We start from the raw sequence: 24,602 nt of genomic DNA, 5'->3' as shown, positions 1-24,602 counted from the left end.
AATACTTGACTAATAATTTGTTCTTGTTTCTTTATATCTCATATATTCTATCTAGTTTTTCACCTCTTCGCTTGTATTAATCTTTTTTTTTCAGCAGTAAGATTACATTCATTAAAAAAACAGTTTTATTCATGTTCAAAGTGTACCAAAGGAACGTATTCAGGAGTGTACATTGAATCTTTTACCAAATCACTGAGAAGTTCACCCTCTTTTAAAGTAGCTTTTGCTACACCTTCAGTATACGCAACTTCGCATACACGAGTTGCAACTTTGTGAGAAACATCGCGCAGCTTACTGACGCTAGGAAACAGTATTCCTTGCTTAAGCTCATCTTCTGTTGCTAGTTCAGCAATAACTTTGGCTGCCTCTAGGAACATCGTAGATGTTACTCGGCTGGCTTTTGACACAGTTACTCCAAGACCAATACCCTATTTATACGACATAAGTACAATTTGTCTTTTGGTGAAATATAAACTATACTACTTACAGGAAAGCTGTATGAATTGTTGCACTGGTTTGTGTGTCCTATCTTGCCACCCTTTAGCTCCACATTCTCAAATGGACTACCAGAAGCAAATATAGCTCGCCCATCGGACCACTCAAAGGCTTCTTCGGCCGTACATTCTGCGTGTGTGTCAGGATTACTCAATGGAAATATTACGGGCTTTTCTTGGTAACGCGACATGGTACGAATCGCTTTTTCAGTAAATACTCCTCTAATGCCGGTTAGTCCCAAAATTACAGTTGGTTTAACCGTCTCAACCAGAGCTTCGAGACCAAGTCGGTCGGGTAAATCTTTCTTAACATATCTCAATTGGAGCTCGTCCAATGGTTCTTCGCGCTGAGAAGACTGATGGAAGTTTGACGGGTCTTTCATAGCAAGAGAATGGTTGCCGAGTAACCCATCCTGGTCAAGCATAAAAATACTTTCATAGGCCTCTTCACGGGATTTTACTTTTCCTTGAGTTACCATGCAGTCAATTATACCTTCGCACACACCCACGCCTGCTGACCCCGCACCGACACAAATGATGCGTTCTTTAGCAAGATCTTCTTGTTCCCTCCCACGGGCTTTAAGAGACGCCAGAATTCCAGCCAAAGTGATTGTGGATGTTGATTGGATATCATCATTGAAACATGTAATTTTGTTTCGATCTATAGAGATTTGGATGTATGGTTAATTAAGATTTTTGCCTGATTAAGGTGTATTGCCAAGTTGATGATATTAAATGTTACATTTGTTCAAGAGATTGTAAGCGTGAGGATGTTTAAAGTCTTCAAACTGGATCAGTACATCTATTAAACACATTCGATTATGAATTGTTAATATAAGCGCACACACACACACAAACATTTAGATAGTATACTTACTTGGCCATCGACCTGTAACAGCTCTAACCCATTCATCAACCATTGCATAATATTCTTCTCCTTTGAGTCGTGGTTGAGGTAGACCAAGGTATAATGGATCATGAAGCAATTCTTGATTATTTGTTCCGACATCCAATACTACCGGAAGAACTGTACGAGGGTGAATACCTCCAGCTGCAACATACTATAGAAGATATACGAAACAAGACTCATTAATTTTATAATTATCAGTTGTCATTTAGTGCATCATAAAGACAAACCAGACTGAGTTTTCCCACAGGAATCTGCATTCCATTTGCACCCAGATCGCCCAGGCCAAGAATACGCGATCCATCAGTGACAACAATTACATCTACATCCGGGTGGGGCCAGTTGTATACCATAGCAGACATGTTTCCTCTGTCTTGGGCAGAAAAATACATGCCTCGAGATCGACGATAGATTGAATGAGATTTTTGACTAGCAAGGCCAACTATATAAATAAGGATACAATAATAAAGTTATTTTAAGTTTTTAAAACAAATTAATGGGCTTGGCTAGAATATTGGCCTTTAAATATATGAGTTTAAGTTGGGCTACCTGTGGGTGTGTAGATAATTCCAGCCATTTCTTTGATATTATCAATAACCAGCTTATAAAACAGGGTTTCATTACGGTCTTGTAATGCATTCAAGAAAATAAACTTGGATAATGGTGTTTCACAATGTGCCATGTTACGTTTCACACGCTTTAGTTGCATTTCCATATTTTGTTGGCGTGGAGGAACTAACCCACGGATAGAGAGACGCTCACGTTCGTCCATTGAAAATGCCGTGCCTTTTTTGTTTGTTTATTTGTTTGTTATATATATATATATATATATATTCAAACAAGGCTTGTAGGTTAATAATTACTCGTGGTGCACCTCGTTGTATGTATCTTTATTTACCTTTAGATAATAATGGATCATGGGTAATATTGACACCTCTCAGCTCTGTAAGCTGGACAGCTTTATCATACTTTGGGTCAGAAATAAATCCTGGCGGTAAACTATGGATATATCTGGGTAGACATCCTCCCACAAGACGAGACGAACGAAATAAAGGATGCCCAAGCTTTACAGAAGAAAAGGCCTTTCTTGCGAAGAGTAAACTCATTGGAATGTAATAGTGCTTATTCCTTTTTTTTGGAATACAAAGAGAAATAGAAAGAAGAAGGAAAATGAATAAGATTAAAAAGAGAGGCTAATAAAATAGTTTGAGGTGATTGTAAAGGGAAATATTTATATAGATAGATAGATAGATAGATAGATAAAATATGTATTTATTTGGGTTTGCCTATATTACTTTTGTGTTCATTAAAATTTACATTTTTTGAACGCAAAAATAAATGAATAACACCCGTCAATTTATTGGAACAGCAGAGTAAATATAACGTCTAACAGGATCGGTACCGTATCAGTAGAGAAAGATATATATATAAAAGAAAATGACCTGTCCATGTGGTTAGTCTATTGGTCCAGGGCTATTAGGATCTTGCTATTAGACCTATCTTGTCAATGAAGTTCTGATGACGAATGATTGTAACAGTTTCACACACGCGCATATATATATATATATATATGTATATCAGAAAGTCCAAGGCTTTTATATAAAAAGGGATGTATGTGGCAGTACACATTCTATTTCCATATTTATTAAGTTCGCCAAATAAAGGTAAATTAAGGTCGAATTAACATCATATAGTGACAGTACAAATTTTCTTTAAAGATAAATTGATCATTTCTCTTGCACTTTTCCGAACATAAGAATGAATTGATTTATAAAAAAAAAAGTATAACAACGCTACAATTGTTCTTCGTTTTTGTATTTAAAAGTCAATTGGAGTGAACAGATCAAAAAAATGAAAGAAAAAGTTCGAAAGTTTGATCTTTCAAAATGAGGATTAAAATAATATGATAATTAAATATATAGGATAGAAGCCAGAATTTCCTGCTGGGCACAATATTTTCAAAGAGAAAAATTAATATGTACACCTAATATTTTACACATCTTTGTATTATAATATTTTTATTAGTTGTATTAAGCTATAAATATAAAAGTAAACACTTGACAATATACTTCTTTATATCGAGTTAAAATGGTTATTTTGTGTCTATTAAGGTGATTTTATCCATAAGAAACTGATGGTAATTAGGGACTAGGTGTAATAATGTTAAACTCAGGGATTTAAACCTTTTTCCCTTAACAAATCTGATGAAATTAGAACGTCGTGTCCCACAAAAAAACTTTAATTTATCAAAAGAAGAAAAAAACGTCGGCCCCCTAGGAGAATCGATAAACTATCAATCCATAAGAAATAACGATAAATACACCGCACACAGCGGTCCTGAACACGTCATGAAGCACCTTCCGCTTTGGGATAACGGACATTTTTGTCTTTTCCACACCAGCCAAAAAAAAAGGGCAGAGCTACAAAGCCCACAATTTAGTATAATAAAAAGTGATAATAAGCATGTCCGGAAAGAATCAATACAATGTCCTGGTGGACATGGATGACAATTACACTCAGGTTAGGAGTAGTTTGCTTATATGGTCTTTGGACGAATAAAACCAACTTTTTTTAACTCGTTTCTCGTATCTTTGGCTTTTAAGCCTGCCACTATTGAGAGCGATGGGCTTGAATTCCAAGGTAAAAGTTTATAATGAAAAGTAAAATGCAGGACATTCCAGATTTCAACATCAAGCAATGTACTCACATACTTTTATTCATTAATTCTATTATGTATAAGACTTCTCAAGTAGCCCAAGTGTCAACAAGTCGACAGGAGGTAGATAATATGTCAGAAAATGATTTACGCACTTACTATCTACTAACAGCCAAAATAACACCATTATTTCTCTAATAATAACAAAAAAAAAACAGCTCCACCCCCACTTTCTATGAGAGCTCCTGATTTCTTTGAACCACAGCAGCAGGGCAGCTCTAGAGGGGTTGGAAAGCCTATCTGGTCATTGGATTACTACGCAGGATTTTTTGATGTAGACACTTCCCAGGTAAAAAGAAGACCCTCGAATGGATCAAGACTACAGCTTCGGATGTAGCACGTACTTTTATAACAGAATATATCTGATACAATATATACATATATGTGTGTAGGTTATTGAAAGATGTGTAAAGACATTGTATCCTGTTGGCGATTATGCCGCAGATACACTCAACAACCAACCAGATATGTACGGTCCTTTCTGGCTCTCTACTACAGTAGTTTTTCTTGTGTTTGTGTGCTCTTCTCTGGCTGGATCCCTTGCTGCCTATTTGGCCGGAGCCCCCCATGTGTATGATTTCAGATTACTTAGCTATGCTGTATTTGTGGTCTACACATACACCTTTCTCTCGCCTGTTCTTCTCTGGGGTGCAACAAAATATTATGGTTGCCAACCCAGCCTTATGGAAATAATTAACTACTATGGCTACAGTCTCACAGTTTGGGTTCCAGTATCTGTGAGTATTTTTTTTAAAAAAAATACCGGGAGGAGAAGTAAAGAAAGAAAGAAATTGACCTGCGATTCTGCGTTAGCTTTTATGTGTTCTACCCTTTGATTATGCACGCTGGGCATTTGTCTCCATTGGATTTGCTTTGACAGGTAATGTATACACATGAAAAAAAAAGAGAAGGATAAAGAGACAAGGAAAAGGCTAGGCCAACTTTAATGCGCGTGTTTGCTTGAGCTGATTGGATATTAACGTGTGGTTTGGATTTATTGGTGTAGCTTTCTTCCTGGTCAAGAACCTCTACATTGTCATTTCACGAGCAGACGCAAAGACCTCTCGTATTCTATTGCTGGCTATCTTGGCTGCTCATGGTATCTTTGCCTTAACATTGAAGCTTGCCTTCTACAGCTACGATCTTCCCGTAATTACTAAACCCAAGGATTCATAATATATTATATATTCTAAAGATTACACACAACAATAACAACGTAAACATACATATAATCATAAACAAATTGCAAGGTTTTGAATTCACTTTTTCTTTATTCATTGTACGCATATATGCTTTGTTTTATTTTGGGGTTTTATTTTACATTTAATTTATAAAACGATGGTAAAGCTTTTGGAGTTAAAATTCTGTAAATTACATATCAACAATTTCCATCCAATTCAAAAATGATGATGTACAAGGATAAATAACATCATATTTCTGTTGTTAATGTTGTTGTTTTAAAAGAGATCGATTGTATTAAAGCATCTTACATATTATAATTCAAAAGGCCCTGGTAGTCCCCTACTGACACACACTTGTAACCCACGCACGCACACATACGGTTATTTAAGCGTGGCTTGTAACTCAAATGTTTTGTGAGTACCCACCCAAAGATACGTTTAGAACAAAGAAGGGGAAAAACTGTACATAGACATGACTGAGAGCACTCCAACATCTTCATACCCCATCTCAAAAAGACAGCAAAAAATACTCGAAAGACAAAAACGCCAATACGCAGAAAGGAAAGAAAAAGCGGATACTTATGTGAACCAGACCCCATTTCGTTATGTTGAACGCAACTTCAAATCTCGAGTTCCTCCACCTGATCTCAGTCATGTAGTCGACTTTAACAATCTTGACAACAATCTTAAAAGAATCAATGATGAGATTGTTGAATTACATATTACAAATGACCTTCGATCACTCTCATCATTGTTTGGTGAACATGATACAGAATGGGAGAATAGAGCACATAAAGCATATGGGCTAAAGAGCTCTCCGGGTAAGGCAAAAATAATAAAAAGCACAAGAGAGAGAGAAAGATATGCATTTGTGTAGTATAGATGTTTAGGAAATAAATAAAAAAAGCTAAACAATAAAAAAATCTATTAAAACCTATAATAATAATAATAATAATAATAATATTATTATGTGTGCGTGTCTGTGTTGTTTGTAGGTTTTATATTTATTCCAAATCCATTTACTCCTCGTGCCCAACGCCACCTTGTTAAACAATGTTTGTCAGAGTACACTCTGTCGCCAAGTACTTCCAATCTTGATACACATTATGTTACTCCACCCAATGGATTCTGGAATCTCTATGAGCGAGAACACCTCCAGGATCTAAAGGAAGGTGATGCCGATTATTTCGTGGCAAAAAAGGCCGGATTCACCGGATCAGAACAAAGATATGACAGTAGTGATTCAGAAGATGAAAACAGCAACAACAAGAGCAATAGCATAAGCAATTTTAATAATACTTTTGAAAAAGAAACAGTACCGACACCAACTGCATGTTCGAGGGAATTTGAGCCAGTTCAATGGCAACCCAAGCCTGATCCGCCACCAGCACCTTCAGTTCCTCTTTTGTCTCCACGCGAGCTCTTTAGAAAGATGCGTTGGACAACTATTGGATGTCACTATCACTGGCCTACAAAGACATATCATCTTGACCGTAGATTTCCTGTCCCAGAAGATGTGAGAGACTTGACGCAAGCAGTCGCTCATGCTGTTGAAAGAGTTGGTTATGAAGGGGATAAATCACGCTCCTGGAAAAATGAGTATCTTGGAGCCGATTTTAAAGCAGAGGCTGGTGTAGTAAACTACTATCAATACAAAGATACTCTTATGGGACATGTAGACCGAAGTGAGCTGAATATGGATGCCCCGTTGGTGTCTTTGAGGTAATAATCCTATACGTACTCAAATAATTAGCGCCGTGTTTACTAGAACAATAAGTTTTTCATTTTGTTTTATTTACTTTTATATTTTATTTTATTTTATTTTATTTTATTTTATTTTTAGTTTGGGACATACCTGTATTTACCTGCTTGGTGGACCTACTCAAGACACTGTTCCAGTTTCTATCTACTTGCGAAGTGGGGACATTGTTGTCATGACTAAACATTGTAGACAATACTTTCATGGTAAGACTTAAATGAAATAAAAATAAATGTGTATATGTATATATAAAGGTTTCAAATATGCTAAATAAATTCAATTTGTAGGTGTCCCAAAGATTATAGAAGACACACTGCCTGCTTATTTATCGCCTCAAACTGCCTTTACTGATACTCCGGACTGGGAACCCTTTGGGACTTATATGCAAACCTCGCGTATCAACCTTAATGTTAGACAAGTATTTCCCAAGAAAAATGAATAGTTTTCTTTGTGTTCTTTATTCTTAAATAAAAATACTAATCTTTGTGGTTATTTACAATGTTCCTTAGCATTACGTGATAAGATTCAACTAAAACTAGATCGAAGGAAATACTTACAAAATTAGCTATCAAAACGCTTTATATAATAGTATAAAATTCCTATATACGAGCACCTTCCAAAAAAAGAGTATTGGATAGGATTTGGGCTTGTTACGTTGTTAAAATAAGCTTTGTTTAATGATATTGTTTTTGGATTTTACTATTATACGTAAAATCGTATTGAGCACTTCTATGCTAATGAATCGTGATAAGAACCAAGTTCAACAAAAAATTAAAGCCTGTGCCAAACCCGGTTCATTAGACCACTCCGCGGACTCACATTTCCATATACCCCGCTTGTAGTCCGCGTTTAACCCAGATTATTTAGCTTGATGTATTACAGCCAAGTTCAATATAGTAGAAAAGGTGTAGGTTTGTAGTAATTTTGCATCGAGTTAACGCATGTACATACCCTCTCTATTTTCTCTCTATTTTTGCTACAAAGTACTGGAAGATCCCAAAGCTGAAATATGTAAGGATATTTTTAAAGCCAGTAATAGATATTTCAAACATATTCATAAGTGAGTAAGTGAGCGAGAAAAATCCGGACCGTGTGCAGGTCCAACCCGGGTAGCATAAAGAAATTTCGATTGTTTTCCCTGCAGGGATAAACAGGCCGGTGCTTAAATATGCTTTCTAGAAGTAGTTACACGAATTCTTGTGTGCTGTGGGTAACTCTTGCATGAGAAACGGGAGATGTGGCTCATGAAATTAAATGTACAATAAGTTTGGTACTAGCTAACGATCTCTAGTTGATGTTGTGTGTTCTTTTGTTTCTTTTCTCTCTCTATATATTATTCACTTATTTTAAAACAAAAGTAAAGATTTGAACCTGAGCGGATTACGCGTTTTAATTCGCGTGCCCCAATAAATAGAGGCGCCTGTATTAAGTTTTGTGTTTTGTGTTTTGTGTTTTGCTTTTACTTTTGCTTTTGCTTATGATTGTGGTGTATATAGATGGTCACCCAATGCCTAACCAAATATAACTATAATTTAGGATTTGGAAGCTGTCCTTTTATACAATTAATGGGTGTGAGGGGAACCCCTTGCAAGTAAATTAAGAATAAATAAATAAAGAGCACAAAGAGATTCTGATTAGTTTGTTTGGGCCTGAAGGAGATATTCTTTATCTCATAAACCTTGTATAATAACAATAACAATAAAGATGTGAGCTGTGTCTCTTCACAGAGTGCATTAGACACAAATGGGTATTGTCACTATAGCCAATCTCAGCAGTATTTTATCACAAGAGGTCTTCTGAGGAGTCTTAATTTAAGATGTGATAAATTCATGTATATATCTATCATTCGACAATGAAGAACTTATTTATATTGTTAACCAGAACATAATCGTAGAATTCATTACTCTAACCTTCTTCTTGAGATTATTCTCAAGCCTTTCTTTATTTTTATTTATTGAATTATATTGAATAATTTTTATCAAACATTAAGAAAAAAAAAACTTGAATTTGATGATCCACTTACAAATCGTCTGGCCCTAAGTATGACGTAAAACCACAGTTGAAGACTGCCAAGACTGAATCCAACATATCGACACCCGTTCTAAAGGTAGAATGCTTATGTAAAAGACTGTAAGAGGATAATAGAGAATAGAAAGAAAAAAGCAAATTCCTGAAACTCTACTATAGAAAAAAAAAAGAAATACTCTAATTCTCTCATCTTTGGTGCTCTGTCCCACCTTTCAAATTGTACACACGTACGCACACAAATTACATTTAATTATATAGAATTTATATACACTACAATCATACACACACACACACAGCTATATATATATATATATATATTAAATCTGCACTATTTTATTTGATTTTTTCTTCTTCTTTTTCTTCTTCTTTTTTCTTTCCCTCACTATTCTTCTCGCTTTACTTATATCTACTTCTATATATTAATACGTATTATAAAGCCCAACTGTATTTATCAAACGCGGCCGTCAACTCTAGTATTATTAACATGGCTTCTGACCACAGCATTGTAAGCATACATGATCTAAATTCTCGATCAAAACCAACATTTCTTGCAGATCGATCAACCAAAATCTACAATGGAGCAAGGAGAAACAGCCGACGAAATTCAAAAGTTTAAGCGGAAGGCCAAGAAGGCGAATCGCAATAAAACTAAAAAGAAGGGTTCTCATCTCGATCCCATTCTTCAACGCGTTGAACAGATGAAGAAGGAGTTGGTAAGTTTTCATTTTTTTTCATTTTTTATTTAATTTAATTTAATTTAATTCAATTTAACTTATATATGTGTAAATTCTTTTAGGGAGACTCGTATCTGGATAATGCTGTACCTGGCGATGTGACTGATCTTGAAGCTTACAGACAATCACAAGACCAGAAGCGTGCAGTAGCTATGGCTGTGATTGATGAGCTTGAGAAGATGTATGATCAACTGGTAAAGAAACAATTTTTTTAAATATATATATTATGTTCTCTTTGGTTGGATTGGATTGGAAACTGATCCATATTTTGACTAGTGTGTGTCTGATGTGGCTCCAAAAACATCTCAATACAAAACCAACACTCCTCCACCGGAAACAAACAAATCGCCAGAGGAAGACGAGGAAGACGAAGACGAACAGACTCTGACGCTACTTCAATTCTTCTATCTGGTTAGGTTGGCCCAGCAAGGATTGTTTTCTGTATTAGCAACAACATATCCAAAATTAGAGGCTAGTGCAGTGGTTTATGTGTGTGATACATTGGTGGGTGGTGCACTCTATGCAGCCAAGGATCCTTCAGAAGCGGTCCGTGCACAGAAACAGGCTCATGTTATGGAAGTAGTCCGGCACCTTCGTCAAAAATCAGATATTGCTGTTGGCCCTGGATTTAATACAACTTACCGCGATATTCGATATTCACTTGATCATTTGATGGGGACGTGCTTGAGTATGGGTGGGGGTCCTTTTCATCCATCGACTGCACTTGCGCCCAATCTACAGTCACCACCTGTTTGGCTCATTATGCCTTATACCGGCATGATCGACCCTTCTTCTTTCACTACATCCCCTCAACCTCAATTCCCCCCTCAGTCTCCCGGTCCTTCATTTGATACCGGTAGGGATCATGACGATGATAACGACGATGATGCCAGTGATGTGAAAGGTTCAGTTCACACCCAACTAAGTGGTGGTGGTGGTGGTGGTGCTCAGTCAGAAATACAAGGAGATGACAAATCTACAACAACAAACACAGACACAGCTACCCCAGCAACTCCAGACGCTACAGCGAATAATGAAGGATCCACTCCACCTGCTAATAGCAGTCCTTTAATTACTCCAGTCTCTGGGACCACTGCTGACACACCCGAACCTTCTCAAGATCCTGGTAAAGATGTATCTTCTGCGAACGAAAAGAAACAAACGGGTTGGGAAGAAGGAGGTTGGCAAACAAAATCTGGACCTCATCAGTTTAATGGTGGTGAGGATAATGCGCAGAATAGAGGCCGTGGCCGTGGCCGTGGCCGTGGTCGTGGGCGCCCCTCCCGTGGTGTTCACAACAGAGGAAGAGGATACTTTGGAAGAGGAGATTATGGTCGAGCCCATGATGACAATGGAGACCAAGGACACAGGACAAGTAAGCAGGGTGTTTCATTTCATTTAATTTCATTTGGTTTTAAAATGATAATAATATTTATTTTCTGTCCTTTTTCTGCTTTAGAATGGGAAAACAATAGGCCTTTGCGTGAAGAGAACTAAACCTCTTTATTCTTTATGATTTGGACTTGTTTCTAATCATAGAGAAAAAAAAAGAGAAAGGAAAGAAAGTTGGCTTGCATCTTACAAGAATATACATAGATTGTGCTAAAATCGAAAACATACTACACACCCACCCGCCCACACATTCACACATCCAACTTGCACCTTGCACCTCTTCTTATCATTCTTCTTCCTCTTCTTTGAATACTGTTTGAAAGCAATCAATTGGACTTGAATTGCCTGCTTTACTGGTACCCTCTTTATATGCATATGTTAATGCATGTATATTTAGCTTGTCTTCTTTGATCAATTGAAAAACACGTGTTTGTATAAAACAAAAAATGATAGTACTTATAATAAAAATTAAAAAAATTAATAATGATAACAATAAAACCCTGGCATGTCTATATAGGTTGGAGAATCATGGATTCAATGAATTATTCATGTTAAAACACTGCTAAATAAACTATATATTTACTCCTTGGAAATGAAAGAAGAAAATTGGCGCTTAAACTGTCTAATTATGCAAATTAAATATCCAAAAATAAAAAGTAAAAAAGAAAAGTAGAGAATTTGTTTATTTAAATCCACCACTTTTGCCATCCCTCAAGATCTGGTCCCTCAAAAATAAAAGGTATCTTGTGGATGGTATCAAATCCCTCGGATTCCTTGGGTTCCTGCAACTTAGCCTTATAAGTCCTGAATACAATGTCACCCAGTACCTCCCTGTCATGAGGAGGGTTCAAGGCACGGTAGTAATTGTTGTGTCGAGAAAGGTGTTCGTCTGCAGTAAAATATAAGCAATGTACAGACACACCAGCATTCTTTGCTAGGCGAATATAAAGAGCTCTAGTTGAAGCCTCTGGATTCGTATTATCTATTTGAAGAAAAATCACGCGCGTGTGTATGTATAGAATATTCGAGTTAAATCTTGCTTTTTATTTTCTTTTTATAGATACACCTCTATATCTACTCTTACCAATAACAACAGATTTTCCTTCTTCAATGGCTTCTTTGGCAACCGCAACACACTTGTTTCGTGTCTTGAGAGTATCCTGAAAATGAAATTAATTCAGAAATGGGTAGATGAGTACGATGTAAATACATAATAGCTAACAAAAAAATAGTATTACTTGATTGACGTAGATGTACCCCTTTGGAACAAGATACTTTTTTGCAAATCTGGATTTACCACTTGCGGGACATCCAACAAAAACAACCACATGTGGTTTGGGCCCAAGTTCAGGTATATTTAGAGTAGAATCTACATAAGTATTAATTTTTACATTTTCATTGTAGATAATACTATACAGGCACAGGGACACCCTCCCACATATTTATGTGTGTGTAAACAGCATATAGATAAATCGCGGGTCTTTTTTTCTTTCTTTACCTTTATCAATGATGTGAGGATCAAAGGGTCCCCAAGTAAAGGGTGCTTTTGGTTCATTCAGGAAGAATTCCTCGGGTGTTTTGAATTCGATCCCAATATTAGCAGCGAATTTTCTATTGTTGACATTTAAGATCAATCGACAAATCCCTCTTTCCCTCTCCCCTCCTCCATCTCCCTTTCTGCTCTATTCACTCCTACTCTATTCCTCGTTCATTCATTTATATACATGTTATTAATTTTATTGACTTCTTACCGGTCTACACAAGAATGATCCTTTTTGAGTTTAGGTTTCCAGCCATCCTGTCTTCCAGCAGCGTCACCAACAAATAGACTATTTGATTTATCTATACTTACAACAAAAGCAACAATAACAACAAAAAAGAAACCACCCTAGGGTGCCCTTCCCCCTCTCAGAAATACCATTAGTACCATTAAAAATAACATGTTGCTTGCATCTCAATATGTATAGGTATATGTATTAATGTATTGGTGGCATTACCAATTATGACACCGTCATTTGCTTCCTTTTCCAATAAATCCCACATTCCAGTACTTGGTTTACGATAAATATCCTTATGCAGCGCAGCAAATATACAAACAGGAATAGATATCTATAAAAGAGAGTATTTATATACAAAAGAATTTCCATTAATCATACTAAGCCCTTGAAACAAACAAACACACACACAATTTTAAAGAATAATTGGAAAGATTGGGAGGGGAAGGAGGGTTATTTTCTTACTTGAGACAGAATTGCTGCTGCTTTGGATTTGAAACCATTTATACGAGTTTCTGTATTGAGGCCATTCTGGTTTGAAAATACGACAATCTTGTACCTGAAATTACGATTTTTCCAATAGACTTTTATTTGTACTCGTATTTTTATTTGTATTTTGATAATCTTTTTTCTATCAAATATTTACCCTTGTTGGTGCAAATTTTCAATTTTACTTTGTACAGATGTATGCCACCACTGCCAATCATTTTCATCTTTTGCATGAACACGTCCACTCTTTGTAGTTATCAAGGTGCCGTCCTTTATTAACACATGCACACAAGATTAAATCATGAATATGTCAATTGGCTTTAATTTTGTTGTATGTATGTGTACCAAATCAAAAGCAGCTATCTTACTGCGGCCTTGTTCGTTACCCGAACTTTTACCAAACAAGACCGAGTCTACTGTGGATATCCAACGAATCGATCGTTTCATAGAATTATTTTTTGGTTTTTCTGTAAAAAACGGATGAACGCGTTTAGGTTCTAATTACGAGATCCCTCGTTAGTTTTATTTTGAGCCTTGACATTCAACACCCCTACCCCTCCCAAACCATAACAATCGCCTCATTGTTACTATCATTATTTGCCTTTTTGTTTAGTTGTTGATTCCAATGAATCTGATGAACTACGCTTCATTAACAAAACAAAAGACAAGACAAGAAAAATAAAGAAATAAAGAAAGAAAGAAAAGGAAAGAAAAGGTGTACAAAAAGTCAAAAGGAAAAGTATTAGAATTTTATAGGACTTTTTTTTCATTTCTTTTGTTTTATATATAATGACAGCGTTTGAAATCTCACTCAATCGCAGTCATTGTACATGTGCTTTCATCTAGTTAATTGCAAGATTATAAGTATACATGCGCATGTAGCTGATCATGTAATGCAAGTACTATTCTATAAACATATTTATAAATCTCTTTTTAAAATAACAAAAGGAAAGTAATATCCATATATAAAAAGTAACTTTCTCTACCTTTACAATACTAACTCACTCACTATTTTTGCTGTGTACGTATATGTGTGTATGTATGTGTGTATGTGCAAATAGACAAACAAACAAGCAGAGAAAGAGTGAGATAGTTTCTGTGTTTAGTTTTCTTTATGAACTAAGCATTGATGTGTCGTTGCTAGATGCTCCACGTAATTGTTCTTCTTTTCGCAAATCCTTGATAACAGCCTATTCACACAGAAACAAAGAAGTAAATCAATAAATTGACTCTTTCTTTCTTTCTTTCTTTTTTATACTGCAAGATGTAATATAATAATCAACTCACTGCCAATGCTTCTGGATTAACTCCCTTTTCACACATTGAAATGCAAAAAGCTAATGTGTCGCAATCAAGATTAGCATTCAACAAACTGGCCATTTCCGTAAGAACTAATAATTTTTATAAAGTCATTAAATAAGGATCAATCTTTATGTAAAAGTTGCATAAAATAATATTAGGATTTTATATATATAATATATATACAACTCACTGGACAAGGTTTCTTTTACGTCACTTGATTTAGCTTGCTCCATTATTGAAGTTTATAAAATATATGTGTGAGTGTGTGGGTGGGTGTACGTTCTTTAAGATAGAGAGAAAGAGAAAGAGATATGGTGAAGTATCAAACAAATCATAATATATATATTATTTTTTCAAACTCATTTTATATCTTGATTTTTTTTCTTTTCCTTATTGTTCCTTTATTAAGCATTACATGGCTTCAAGATAAAAACTTTTTCCCCTGGAGAAAAGAAATATATGTACAAATATAACTTCTTTATACGAATAAAGTCTAGTTAATTTTGATTTTAGTTTAAAAAACTTAGTATTATAGGAATTCGAGTGTCTTTTCAGACAATTCGAGCACTAAACCAAGCATTCAAACGTATTAGAAACAATGGCTATGTCTTGTATATTTACTATAGAAGAAGAAGAAGAAGAAGAAAAGATTAATTAGACGGCTTGATCAGTCCTACTCTATCTTTACTTTTACTACACCCGATATCCGCGCCGCCATGAGTGAGTTAAATGCATGAATCTTTTCAATTTACTTTATCAGTAGAAAGCAAACGCCGTCACACATATGGTAAAAAGCCACAAATGTGCCTGTTCCTTTAACTTTTTTCACTTTTTTCATATTTCAGACAGAGCAAATTTATACATATATAATATATATATACATACATTCATACACGGACTTATATCTCTGTATATTACCTTTCTCGAGCCCTCTTCATTCTCCTTCTTTCCCTTTACTCCAAAAACACACACATACATAAATCGCAATGGATGTCACCGAAGTCTTAGCAGCTCACCAAGCTCAATTGTAAATAAATCGTTTTGATCTTGGATTCCTTCCTTTCCTTTTTATTTTATATATTAATAAAATAATAATAATAATAATAATAATAATAATAATAATAATAATAACTTAATATTTTATACTTACATTCCAACTAATTCATTAATAGCAAGCCAATCACAGTTGACAAGCTTGTTCCTCTCGAATTCGATCTGAACTTACTTGCTGGTTTCGACAGCAATCCCATTGATGAGAACCGCCTCACGTAAGTAACCATCATGACATTATCCAAGTATATTACAATCATCAATATATCAATTGGAGTAATTTACGATTGATCAAATAAATGTATTCATTTACTAATTTTTTTTTAAAAAAAACTTTAATGTCGAGTAGTAGTGAGAAGAACAAATACTTGACAGAGTTGATCCGTGACAACACTCAGTTGCTCATCAACGAGATCTTCAAATTGCCTGTCAAGTCAACCGACATGGGTATTGTTGCCGAACTTCCTGCTCGCACCACTCCTCTTCCTCGTGAGAAGGCATTGCCCAAGGAGAAGGCCATGACTCGCTGGGAGAAGTTTGCCAAGATCAAGGGTATCCAGAACACCAAGCGTGAGCGTATGGTGTGGGATGATGATCGTCAGGAATACAAGGCTCGTTATGGCTACTCTGGTGGGGCCAAGGACGGCAATGAGGATTGGTTGATGGAGGTACCCGACAACACTGATCCCATGGCAGATCAGTACGAGAAGAAGAGAGAGGAGAAGAAGGCCCGGACAGACAAGAATGCCAAGAGACAGAAGCGTAACCAGGAGGAGGCTGCCGTGGCTCCCTTGGTCAGTGGTCAGGGTTTGATGAGCAAGTCTTCGATTCCTGTCAAGGAATTCAAGCAAAAGAGCAAGAATGCTGTTCCCAAGAAGCTCTCCAAGAAGCCTATCAAGCGATAAAGAAAGAATAATAGTACTGCTATTACTACTGCGACTACGACTACGATTACGGTTACCACCTTAACAACAATAACTACAACAACTACTATTTCTGTTGTTTTTGATGATGTAGTAGTACTAGTACTAGTAGTGGTTATTATTATTGTTACTGTTATCATTATTGTTATTATTATCATTAGAGTGTTAGTGGGTTAGTGAGATTGAGAGAGAAAATGTTCATATTCTATATCTGTTGCTGTTGTTATTTTATTTTTTCCAATTATTATTATTTTTCATCTTTCAAACAAACAAAAAAACTCCCGTAAAAGGAGAAGCCATTTGGGCAAATATATATATTGCATTTCTTTAAACATAATACAAAGTGAATTTTACATATTTTTTATATAAATTGTATATCGGTAAAGAAGTATTCTTTATATATATATATCATAAAGTATTCGAATATACTATGAAATATATGTATTAATGAATAAAAAAATTGTATATATAGTGTTTAAGGATCTCCTTTTTAATATATTGAAATAAAGGTGATCTAGACTCCCTTTTTTTTCAAAAATAAAAAGTATAAATCCTAACCCACCCCCTCGTTATCCCCCTCCTTCACCCCTTTCATCCCTTCCCCTTCTTTCCAGTAATGGTTCGATATTGTATATATGAAAGGGAAAAATAAATAAATAAAGAAGAGGAAGACGAGGAAGAAGATGAAATAATGTATTACTGTATGCATTTCTTTTGTGTGTGTGTGTGTGTGTGTAAGTGCTAGTAGTATATAAATGAAGGAATAAATAAATTTTATACTTTACCAGAGTCTTGGTTTACAAATTACATATATGTATATGTATATGCATATGTACATGTATGTGTATCTGTACATGTAAATGTGAATGTCTGTAAGTGTTTTTTATTACATTTGGTGAGCATTACACCAATTACCTATGATCTACACATATTGTACTTGACCTGTCAAACCACAAGAAACACGAGGATGGAATAAGTAAGTGTAAAAAAAAATGATCACAAAGAAATGGAACCAGTAGATCATAAACAACACAAAGACAACACTTGCAAAATTGAAACATATAATTTCTCTCTCTCTCTCTCTCTTTATATATATATATATATATCACTTCCCCCCCTTTATATTACCCCTCTGCCCTTGCCCTTAACACTGCCCTTGTGTCTCTTTGTTCAAGAAATTCTACGAAAACAAAAGCTCTTTAAATATACATTTATGTATATTTAATTTAGAATAGTAATTAACCGCCCAAAATCAACTTTTGTCCATGCATAACATACATACATACATATATAAATAAATAAATATTAATTTAATGATATGATCTTTTGTTTCATAATAATAATAATTACAGTTATTAAAAGAGAGATAAAAAGAGATAAAGAGAGAAAGGATGAATAAATTACTGTTTCCCGTGTGTATTGTAAAATCAAGGGTTCTCCTTGACTCACCCCTTACAAGTGCACAAATTTATAATTCTTGTACTTTCTAATATTAAACAAGGGTGACCATATAATACTAATATTAAATATAGTAAATATACAATATAAATACAATATAGTCTACATGTGCGTTTGTGTATTCAAATAGCTTAAAGAATGACCATTAAATGAATGGACTAATTGATCTTTATTGATATTTTATTTTATTTTAAAAATATAAATATAAATATATGTGTGTATGTGTATGTGTGTATGTATGTATGTATGTATATAAAAGAAGAAGAAGAAGAAGAGGAATAAAGAGTTGAAAAGGTAGAGGGGATTGGTATTTTATTTATTTTTATGTATGTATGTATGTATGTATACATATATATATATACATCTATATATATATATATATATATATTACAAGAAGAAATGAGTGTATTGGCGGCTTTCAATATGAACAGCCATTTCAGTCAATTTGAATTCGTTCAGTTCTTGTTTGATGTGCATTGCCAGGGCAGGTGTGAGTCGTTGGCAGGTGGCGTTGGGGTCACACCGGCGGTCATATTCAGACGCAGCAAAGGTCTCGTGTAGTTGAAGGGTGGGACAGAACAAGAGTCGGCGGGAGCGTTTTTTGTCTGTGCTCGGATCTGACGCGAGTTTAGGAGTCTCTTCTTTGTAGGATTTTTTTTTGTTGTTTTTATGATTGGTAGGCTCTTGGGTTCTAAGACGACTGGTCCTTTTGGTACTGGTACTAGTACTATTACTGATACTGGTCATGTTGTTGTTGTAACTGTTTTTGTTTTTGTTGGTGGTGTTGGTGATGTTGCTGGCACTGCTGCTGTTACTACTGCTAATAACACTGTTGCTATTGCTGTTACTACTGCTGGTAACTGATACTGATAATTGAGATCCGAATGATGGTTTTTCAATATAGATATCTTGTTTTGGACTGCTACTATTGCCGATTTTGTTGTTGCTGTTATGCTTATTATTATTGATAATAGTATTTGAATTGATACTGTTGCTATTCGAGTTGTTACTGCTGCCATTATCATCCTTGGCCAAAGCATTTGGATCTTGGTGGCTCTTTTGGAAAAACCCCGAGATAGACCCAAATGACCGTCTGCGGGTTACTTTTGTAGATTGCAGGGAGACGCTGTCTTGCTCCTGCGGTGACCGTGAGCTGCCGATACTAAACACCCGCTTCAGTCGTTTGGAAAGTGATCTTTTGGCAAGACCCTTTGGTTGGGTTGAATTGGAAGTAAGAGACGATGTTGATGCGGACGCGGATGCGGATGCGGATGCAGATGTGTTTGTGGTGGCAGTGGTAGCATCAGAGAATATCGAGGCCGGCTCTGAGAGCACAGAAGAACGTCTTGGAGAATCCATTGGGAGAGAAGAAGAGGAAGAAAAGTTTGATGGAGCGTTTCTCCTTTTGGGTGCGGACGGACGCCTTGTCTGGGTGGGCGGGGGACCGTCTTTGCTGTGACGGGCGGTCGAAGTGGACGAGGATGAGGTGGTCGACAGGGACGGAAGGGGGGTTGAGGATGACAACCGATGGACCGGGCCATCTCGGCCGCAATGGCCGACGGTGCTAATTGAGCCCGTACTTGTGTGGTTGTTGCGTGGCCGTGCACGCTGGTGGTTTGATGGCTGTGCGTATATGCGTTGTGACTGGGATGATTGCTGCTGCCATGATTGAGACTGTAAGTATTGTAAGTGGAGGTATTGCTGATGGTGATATTGTTGCGTATAGTAGGCATTTGTGTATGGATCAACCCAATCAGGTCCAAGAACTGGCTGGGACTGCGGATAGGCCCACAATGCTTGTGGAGACTACAAGAATATATGTAACATACACACGTTTTTATATAAATACCACAATTCAATCCAGCCAAATCCAACTAAATACAATTCAATCCAACCAAATTCAATCGAATCGGATTAAATATAATATAATATAATATAGTGTAATGTAATGATAATAATAATAACAATATATAGGTATAAGGAGAAGGACAATCATTAAAGGAGATTCTTTTCTCACTGTCTTTGTTTGTGCCTTGTATTTGATTAAAGAGATTGTACAATATATGTATATATAAACAAGTGAAAGGCTAAGAGGATGTTTTAAAAATAACCCACACTTCCTAATCTAGTCCAAGCCATTGAATGACCCTCCCCCTTTTTTCTTTCTTCTTTTTTTATTTTACCCATAGAAATTGTATAGAATTATATATTCAAGAGCAACTTGCCTGGTCCACTTTGAGCTTGGTCAATAAATTTGATAATACAACGTCGTCATCTTCTACGTTTGCGTTTGCGTTTGCGTTTGCGTTTGCGTTTGCGTTTGCGTTTGCGTTTGCGTTTGCGTTTGCGTCTGCATTTGCGTCTGCATTTGCGTTTACGTCTATGTTTACGTTTGCATTTACGACTGCGTTTGCGATTACGTTTAGTTTTGCGATTGGTTTTACTTCCGCTTCTTCATTTTCGTTTTTGGTGTTTGATTGAATTGGTCTGTCTACTTTGTCTCCTTTTTGCTGACAGAGCGTACTCTCTAATAAAGTCATTCACAGCTTGGGTACAAAAGAATGATAAGAATAAGAATAGGAATAACAATAAATAACAATAAATAACAATAACAATCAGGCGTATGCTTTTGAGAATAATGAATAGATAACGATATATGTTATATTAAATAGAAGAAAATGTATAGAATACGTATCACTGATATCAAATATCAGTAATGGTCAATAAATAATAGGTTATATATTATACATATATATATATTATACATATAGATATATAGATATACATATGTATATGATATATATATATATATGTAAATTGGTAGTTAGAGTGTTTTGTTACAAAGTAGTGGAAAGAGAGAAGAGATGCATTAAATGGAATTAAGGTGGGTAAACAAATAAAATAAAAAAAACCAGGTCAAAAAAGAACATATCAAAAGAAGGAAAAAAAAAGCAGGTAACACCCAAGTGTGAGGAAATCCCAAACTTCTCCGCCTAAAAATACATAACATGTCAGTACAATTATACTCCTTTAACCAACCACCCCACCTCACCCCACCTCACCCCCTCCTCTCTCTCTCTTTCTCTCTTTGTTTCTCTTTGTCTATCGGGCACTGTGTCTCTATGTGTCTCATTTTGCCTTCCTACCTACTTACTTACTTACTTACTTACCTACTTACTTACCTACCTACCTAGCTAGCTACCTAGTTACCTAGCTATTTACCTTTCTCCCTTATTCTTCTTCTTACTTACTCCTCTTCCATTTCCATTTCCATTTCCTCCTTCTCTTGTACATTTGCTTGTTTTCTCTCTCTCTTCTATCCACAAAATAAGTAATTATTTGTGCCTCCCTCCTTTTGAACCAAATATCCAATTCCCTTACAGCAATAAACCGGCTCGGCATTTATCTCTTCAGCTATTAGTCCTCCCTTATTTATTTACTTATTTATTTATTGTACATGAATAAAATTATTACTACAATTCTTTAGGACTAGTCATATTCAACCTTGTCATCAGGTTCCTGCGTCATCGAAGCACAAGGAAATTAATAAATAATACACACACACACAGACAAATATAATATAATATAATATAATATAATATATAAATAGAGATAAAGAAAGAAGAAAAAAAGTTAATATTTTATAATATTTTATAATAAATAAAAATAAAAAGGTTAGTGTAGAAACACCCATTAAATTACCTTTGGCTCTAAATCTTCTCCGTACTGCATCGCATGGTCCACACTCGAAAGCACATATTCCACAGATTCTTCATCAGTGATATTCAAGGGAATAAAGCTGACCATACTGTAGTCATCGATCTAAAAAAGAAGTTTAATCATCCCAATTACAATTACAATTACAATTACAATTACAGACTAACTACTACTACTACTACTACTACTACTACTGCCAACAGATTGAATTCCCTTTATGTATATATAAATGAGTGAATGCATATCTTACCAGTTGTACAATTGCCTGATTTAACGCTTGGAATTTCAAAGTCCATGCACTCGGTTTTTCTTCCAATGCGCCTGCCTCTTCTGCGATCAGCAACGGGTCTGGCTCAAGATAGCGGTCCATCTCTCGCTCAACCATCACACGCTCCATCTGGGCCCTCTTTTTACGCTGTCTCTTCTTCTTCTCACTCTCGGTCTCTCCCTCAATATCTTCATCTGCAGCTCGATTTCCATAGTCCCCCTGGACCAAATCCATCTTGGTCATCACATTGATGTGTGAAATTTCCAAATTCACCATAGCACTCATCGCACTCAATACACCAGAAAAGTATTTGCTCTTGTCCTCAATAAACTGGGATTCGAGACAGTACACACCACAGATTGCCATATTCCAACGACCCAATTGCTCACAGAGTCGACGCATGATAGGAAAATGTGTGTAGAGTTCGATCTGACCAGGACAATCGATAATCAGGTAATCATCATCATAACTTCCGATCTCTTCTTCGAGCCACTCAATATTATTCAACAAGAACCTATTTTATAATCAATTAGTTAATTAGTTAATTATTATTACTATTATTATTTGCTTGTTTAAGCTATAGTTGGGATTTGTAATCAACTCACTCAAGGCAGTAGATCAGACCACCATTCGGTCCATAATCCAATTCCTCCATGACATCCTCAAGAGTAATCAGTTCGCGAATGTCTGCACATCATAAAAAGAGTTTAGTATATATATATATATATATTGTTGGTGTTATTGAATTACCAATTGTAGGTTCATATTCAAAATGTTCTGCTGCAGGATCCAAGTTAACAAGATGAACTTTACGACCAGCTGCTTGGCAATGTGTCATCATTGTGGCACAGTACGTGGACTGTGTAGAAACAAACAAGCCAACAAAGATAAACACTAATTATTTAGTACATGAGAATGGAAAGATTGAAGATAATGCCAAAGGTAAAGACTAGATCTTTTACTTTTTTTTTCTTATTCTTATTCTTCTTTATTTATTTTCAAAAAAAAATAAAGTCCAATTTACCTTGCCACTACCAGCAGGACCCATAACAAGTTGACAGTGACGACCCCTAAAACAACATTAACACACAAAGTACATACATATACATATATATATATATATATATATATAAACGCGCACAAACACACATGAGTATATATAAAAATACACGTCTGATCTCACACAGCATTAGTGTAGCATAGCATAGTGTAATGTAGTGTATTGTGGTGCAAGACTATGATAAAGACGATTCAAATACTTTACATTATTGAATGTGGGATCTGTTTTTATTTTTTGTGCTTTTTTTTTGCTTTACAAAAAAAAATCCAATATTCTTTTATGCTGTCTGAAATTTTAACCTTTTTGGCATCTTGTGTTTTTTCAATGCTGACTTTTACAAGTCACGCAATGCCTAGTCTGTCATTCACTTTAACTTTCTTTCTCTTTCTCTGTATGCATTTGTAATGTATAATGTACTGGATTTTTTCATATGATACAGAGAACGATATCCAAAATGTGTGGGTATATATATATATGTGTGTGTGTTTTTAATTAGGAATAAAATATCATCTCATTAAGCCTATTGTCACTTCCTTGAATTACCCTGAGTACTCAATCTGTAAATAACTCTGTGCCATTCTGTTTTATTTAGACAATACAAACTTTATCTTTCTTTTTATTTTTCTCTCTATTTTTTTTGTTTCACCTTGGCAGGAAAAACCCAGTTAGTGGGGAAGGCTGGGAAATTATGTAAGGTTTACAATTTATCATAGTGTTTTCCCACACATTCATCTTGTTTGGCCATCGACCTTCTTTATACATACATATAATAACTTGTTTATTATTAATAATAGTATATATGTTTCCATGCCAACCATAAGAGCAGCAATTATTAGTGATACTACTACTAGTACCAATACTACTCTTACTCTTACTACTACAACAAACAAGTATGTTTCTTCAATGAAACTTGTCATAAAGATTTATTGGCCATAATTATTATCGTAATTACCTTGCACGCAACGGAAATCTTACACGGAATATGACACAATCATCGGAGACACTTTTATGTCTTGGTCTTGTTCTTATTATTGCTCTTATTATTACTATTAGTATTCAAAATCAAGGCCATCCTATTACAATATTTTTCACTCCCCTCAAGCTTCCCCCCCTTCCTCTCCTTCCTCTCCTCTCCTCTCCCCTTTAAGACCCCTTGTCCTTTTTGTTATCTCACAGATGAACTATACTGCCGTCGGGCAGAACAGAAAAGATAATAATATATAAAGAAATGTAAAAGAAGGGGTGTGAGAGAAGGGGGGAACATTATTCTTGGCTCTTGTAATGTTTAACACATATGCCTCCTGTGTTTTAGACAAAGAAAGAAAGAAAGAAAGGTTCTACCAATATGT

At 35.5% G+C, this 24,602-nt stretch overlaps 9 protein-coding genes across 9 annotated transcripts; 4 read left to right on the top strand and 5 right to left on the bottom strand.

The window, feature by feature from the left end:
- Positions 1-125: 125 nt before the first annotated feature.
- Positions 126-2,507, bottom strand: PHYBLDRAFT_107369 (hypothetical protein; the record flags this gene model as incomplete). The annotated part of the gene is made up of 7 exons (XM_018427993.1): positions 126-428; positions 476-1,155; positions 1,237-1,296; positions 1,372-1,555; positions 1,632-1,843; positions 1,951-2,187; positions 2,300-2,507. 7 exons carry the CDS (start codon positions 2,505-2,507, stop codon positions 126-128), a joined length of 1,884 nt encoding a protein of 627 aa, XP_018296749.1.
- Positions 2,508-3,829: 1,322 nt separating this feature from the next.
- PHYBLDRAFT_130852 (hypothetical protein) lies at positions 3,830-5,327 on the top strand. Its single transcript, XM_018429389.1, has 7 exons — positions 3,830-3,921; positions 4,005-4,041; positions 4,142-4,180; positions 4,276-4,406; positions 4,510-4,854; positions 4,931-4,997; positions 5,124-5,327. Exons 1-7 carry the CDS (start codon positions 3,865-3,867, stop codon positions 5,291-5,293), a joined length of 846 nt encoding a protein of 281 aa, XP_018296748.1. The 5' UTR covers positions 3,830-3,864; the 3' UTR covers positions 5,294-5,327.
- Positions 5,328-5,833: 506 nt separating this feature from the next.
- PHYBLDRAFT_99020 (hypothetical protein) lies at positions 5,834-7,487 on the top strand (the record flags this gene model as incomplete). Its single annotated transcript, XM_018444080.1, has 5 exons — positions 5,834-6,119; positions 6,294-6,536; positions 6,615-7,020; positions 7,142-7,263; positions 7,345-7,487. Coding segments are annotated over 5 exons (1,200 nt in total), but the record flags the coding sequence as incomplete, so codon positions are not given.
- Positions 7,488-9,472: 1,985 nt separating this feature from the next.
- On the top strand, positions 9,473-11,705 carry PHYBLDRAFT_185315 (hypothetical protein). Its single transcript, XM_018439059.1, has 5 exons — positions 9,473-9,590; positions 9,640-9,798; positions 9,882-10,013; positions 10,096-11,194; positions 11,279-11,705. Exons 1-5 carry the CDS (start codon positions 9,570-9,572, stop codon positions 11,314-11,316), a joined length of 1,449 nt encoding a protein of 482 aa, XP_018296746.1. The 5' UTR covers positions 9,473-9,569; the 3' UTR covers positions 11,317-11,705.
- Positions 11,706-11,897: 192 nt separating this feature from the next.
- On the bottom strand, positions 11,898-13,964 carry PHYBLDRAFT_107877 (hypothetical protein; the record flags this gene model as incomplete). The annotated part of the gene is made up of 9 exons (XM_018428018.1): positions 11,898-12,193; positions 12,296-12,371; positions 12,450-12,580; positions 12,710-12,822; positions 12,963-13,053; positions 13,209-13,320; positions 13,452-13,545; positions 13,633-13,745; positions 13,821-13,964. Coding segments are annotated over 9 exons (1,170 nt in total), but the record flags the coding sequence as incomplete, so codon positions are not given.
- Positions 13,965-14,410: 446 nt separating this feature from the next.
- On the bottom strand, positions 14,411-15,010 carry PHYBLDRAFT_179658 (hypothetical protein; the record flags this gene model as incomplete). The annotated part of the gene is made up of 3 exons (XM_018438188.1): positions 14,411-14,665; positions 14,763-14,866; positions 14,968-15,010. The coding sequence occupies 3 exons, from the start codon at positions 15,008-15,010 to the stop codon at positions 14,588-14,590; spliced, it is 225 nt and encodes a 74-aa protein (XP_018296744.1). The 3' UTR covers positions 14,411-14,587.
- A 658-nt stretch (positions 15,011-15,668) lies between these two features.
- PHYBLDRAFT_185313 (hypothetical protein) lies at positions 15,669-17,015 on the top strand. Its single transcript, XM_018439058.1, has 3 exons — positions 15,669-15,804; positions 15,950-16,045; positions 16,177-17,015. The coding sequence occupies exons 1-3, from the start codon at positions 15,764-15,766 to the stop codon at positions 16,730-16,732; spliced, it is 693 nt and encodes a 230-aa protein (XP_018296743.1). The 5' UTR covers positions 15,669-15,763; the 3' UTR covers positions 16,733-17,015.
- Positions 17,016-18,619: 1,604 nt separating this feature from the next.
- Positions 18,620-18,799, bottom strand: PHYBLDRAFT_104066 (hypothetical protein; the record flags this gene model as incomplete). The annotated part of the gene is made up of 1 exon (XM_018427812.1): positions 18,620-18,799. A coding segment is annotated over one exon (180 nt), but the record flags the coding sequence as incomplete, so codon positions are not given.
- A 2,828-nt stretch (positions 18,800-21,627) lies between these two features.
- PHYBLDRAFT_157626 (hypothetical protein) lies at positions 21,628-23,509 on the bottom strand. Its single transcript, XM_018433653.1, has 7 exons — positions 23,458-23,509; positions 23,218-23,263; positions 22,944-23,052; positions 22,799-22,880; positions 22,176-22,707; positions 21,911-22,030; positions 21,628-21,727 (listed from the first exon to the last, which is right to left on the bottom strand). Coding segments are annotated over exons 1-7 (921 nt in total). The 5' UTR covers positions 23,460-23,509; the 3' UTR covers positions 21,628-21,697.
- Between the last annotated feature and the right edge of the window lie 1,093 nt (positions 23,510-24,602).

The sequence above is a fragment of the Phycomyces blakesleeanus genome (genome assembly GCF_001638985.1).
Source record: "Phycomyces blakesleeanus NRRL 1555(-) unplaced genomic scaffold PHYBLscaffold_3, whole genome shotgun sequence".
Lineage (NCBI taxonomy): Eukaryota > Fungi > Mucoromycota > Mucoromycetes > Mucorales > Phycomycetaceae > Phycomyces > Phycomyces blakesleeanus.
This window is presented reverse-complemented; position numbering and strand designations above follow the sequence as displayed.

What these genes read in the sequence shown, in the direction of transcription:
- PHYBLDRAFT_157626 (XM_018433653.1), bottom strand. An exon ending in TGAATATGAACCTACAATTG is followed by an intron (nt 22,881 to 22,943) that starts GTAATTCAATAA and finishes TATGATGTGCAG; the next exon opens with ACATTCGCGAACTGATTACT. An exon ending in GAGAAGATTTAGAGCCAAAG is followed by an intron (nt 21,728 to 21,910) that starts GTAATTTAATGG and finishes TCGATGACGCAG; the next exon opens with GAACCTGATGACAAGGTTGA.
- PHYBLDRAFT_185315 (XM_018439059.1), top strand. Translation starts at nt 9,570, where the DNA reads ATGGCTTCTGACCACAGCATT. An exon ending in TGGCTTCTGACCACAGCATT is followed by an intron (nt 9,591 to 9,639) that starts GTAAGCATACAT and finishes CATTTCTTGCAG; the next exon opens with ATCGATCAACCAAAATCTAC. An exon ending in AACAGATGAAGAAGGAGTTG is followed by an intron (nt 9,799 to 9,881) that starts GTAAGTTTTCAT and finishes AAATTCTTTTAG; the next exon opens with GGAGACTCGTATCTGGATAA.
- PHYBLDRAFT_130852 (XM_018429389.1), top strand. Translation starts at nt 3,865, where the DNA reads ATGTCCGGAAAGAATCAATACAATGTCCTGGTGGACATGGATGACAAT. An exon ending in TGGATGACAATTACACTCAG is followed by an intron (nt 3,922 to 4,004) that starts GTTAGGAGTAGT and finishes TTGGCTTTTAAG; the next exon opens with CCTGCCACTATTGAGAGCGA. An exon ending in CGATGGGCTTGAATTCCAAG is followed by an intron (nt 4,042 to 4,141) that starts GTAAAAGTTTAT and finishes ATTATGTATAAG; the next exon opens with ACTTCTCAAGTAGCCCAAGT.
- PHYBLDRAFT_185313 (XM_018439058.1), top strand. Translation starts at nt 15,764, where the DNA reads ATGGATGTCACCGAAGTCTTAGCAGCTCACCAAGCTCAATT. An exon ending in GCAGCTCACCAAGCTCAATT is followed by an intron (nt 15,805 to 15,949) that starts GTAAATAAATCG and finishes ATTCATTAATAG; the next exon opens with CAAGCCAATCACAGTTGACA. An exon ending in ATTGATGAGAACCGCCTCAC is followed by an intron (nt 16,046 to 16,176) that starts GTAAGTAACCAT and finishes AATGTCGAGTAG; the next exon opens with TAGTGAGAAGAACAAATACT.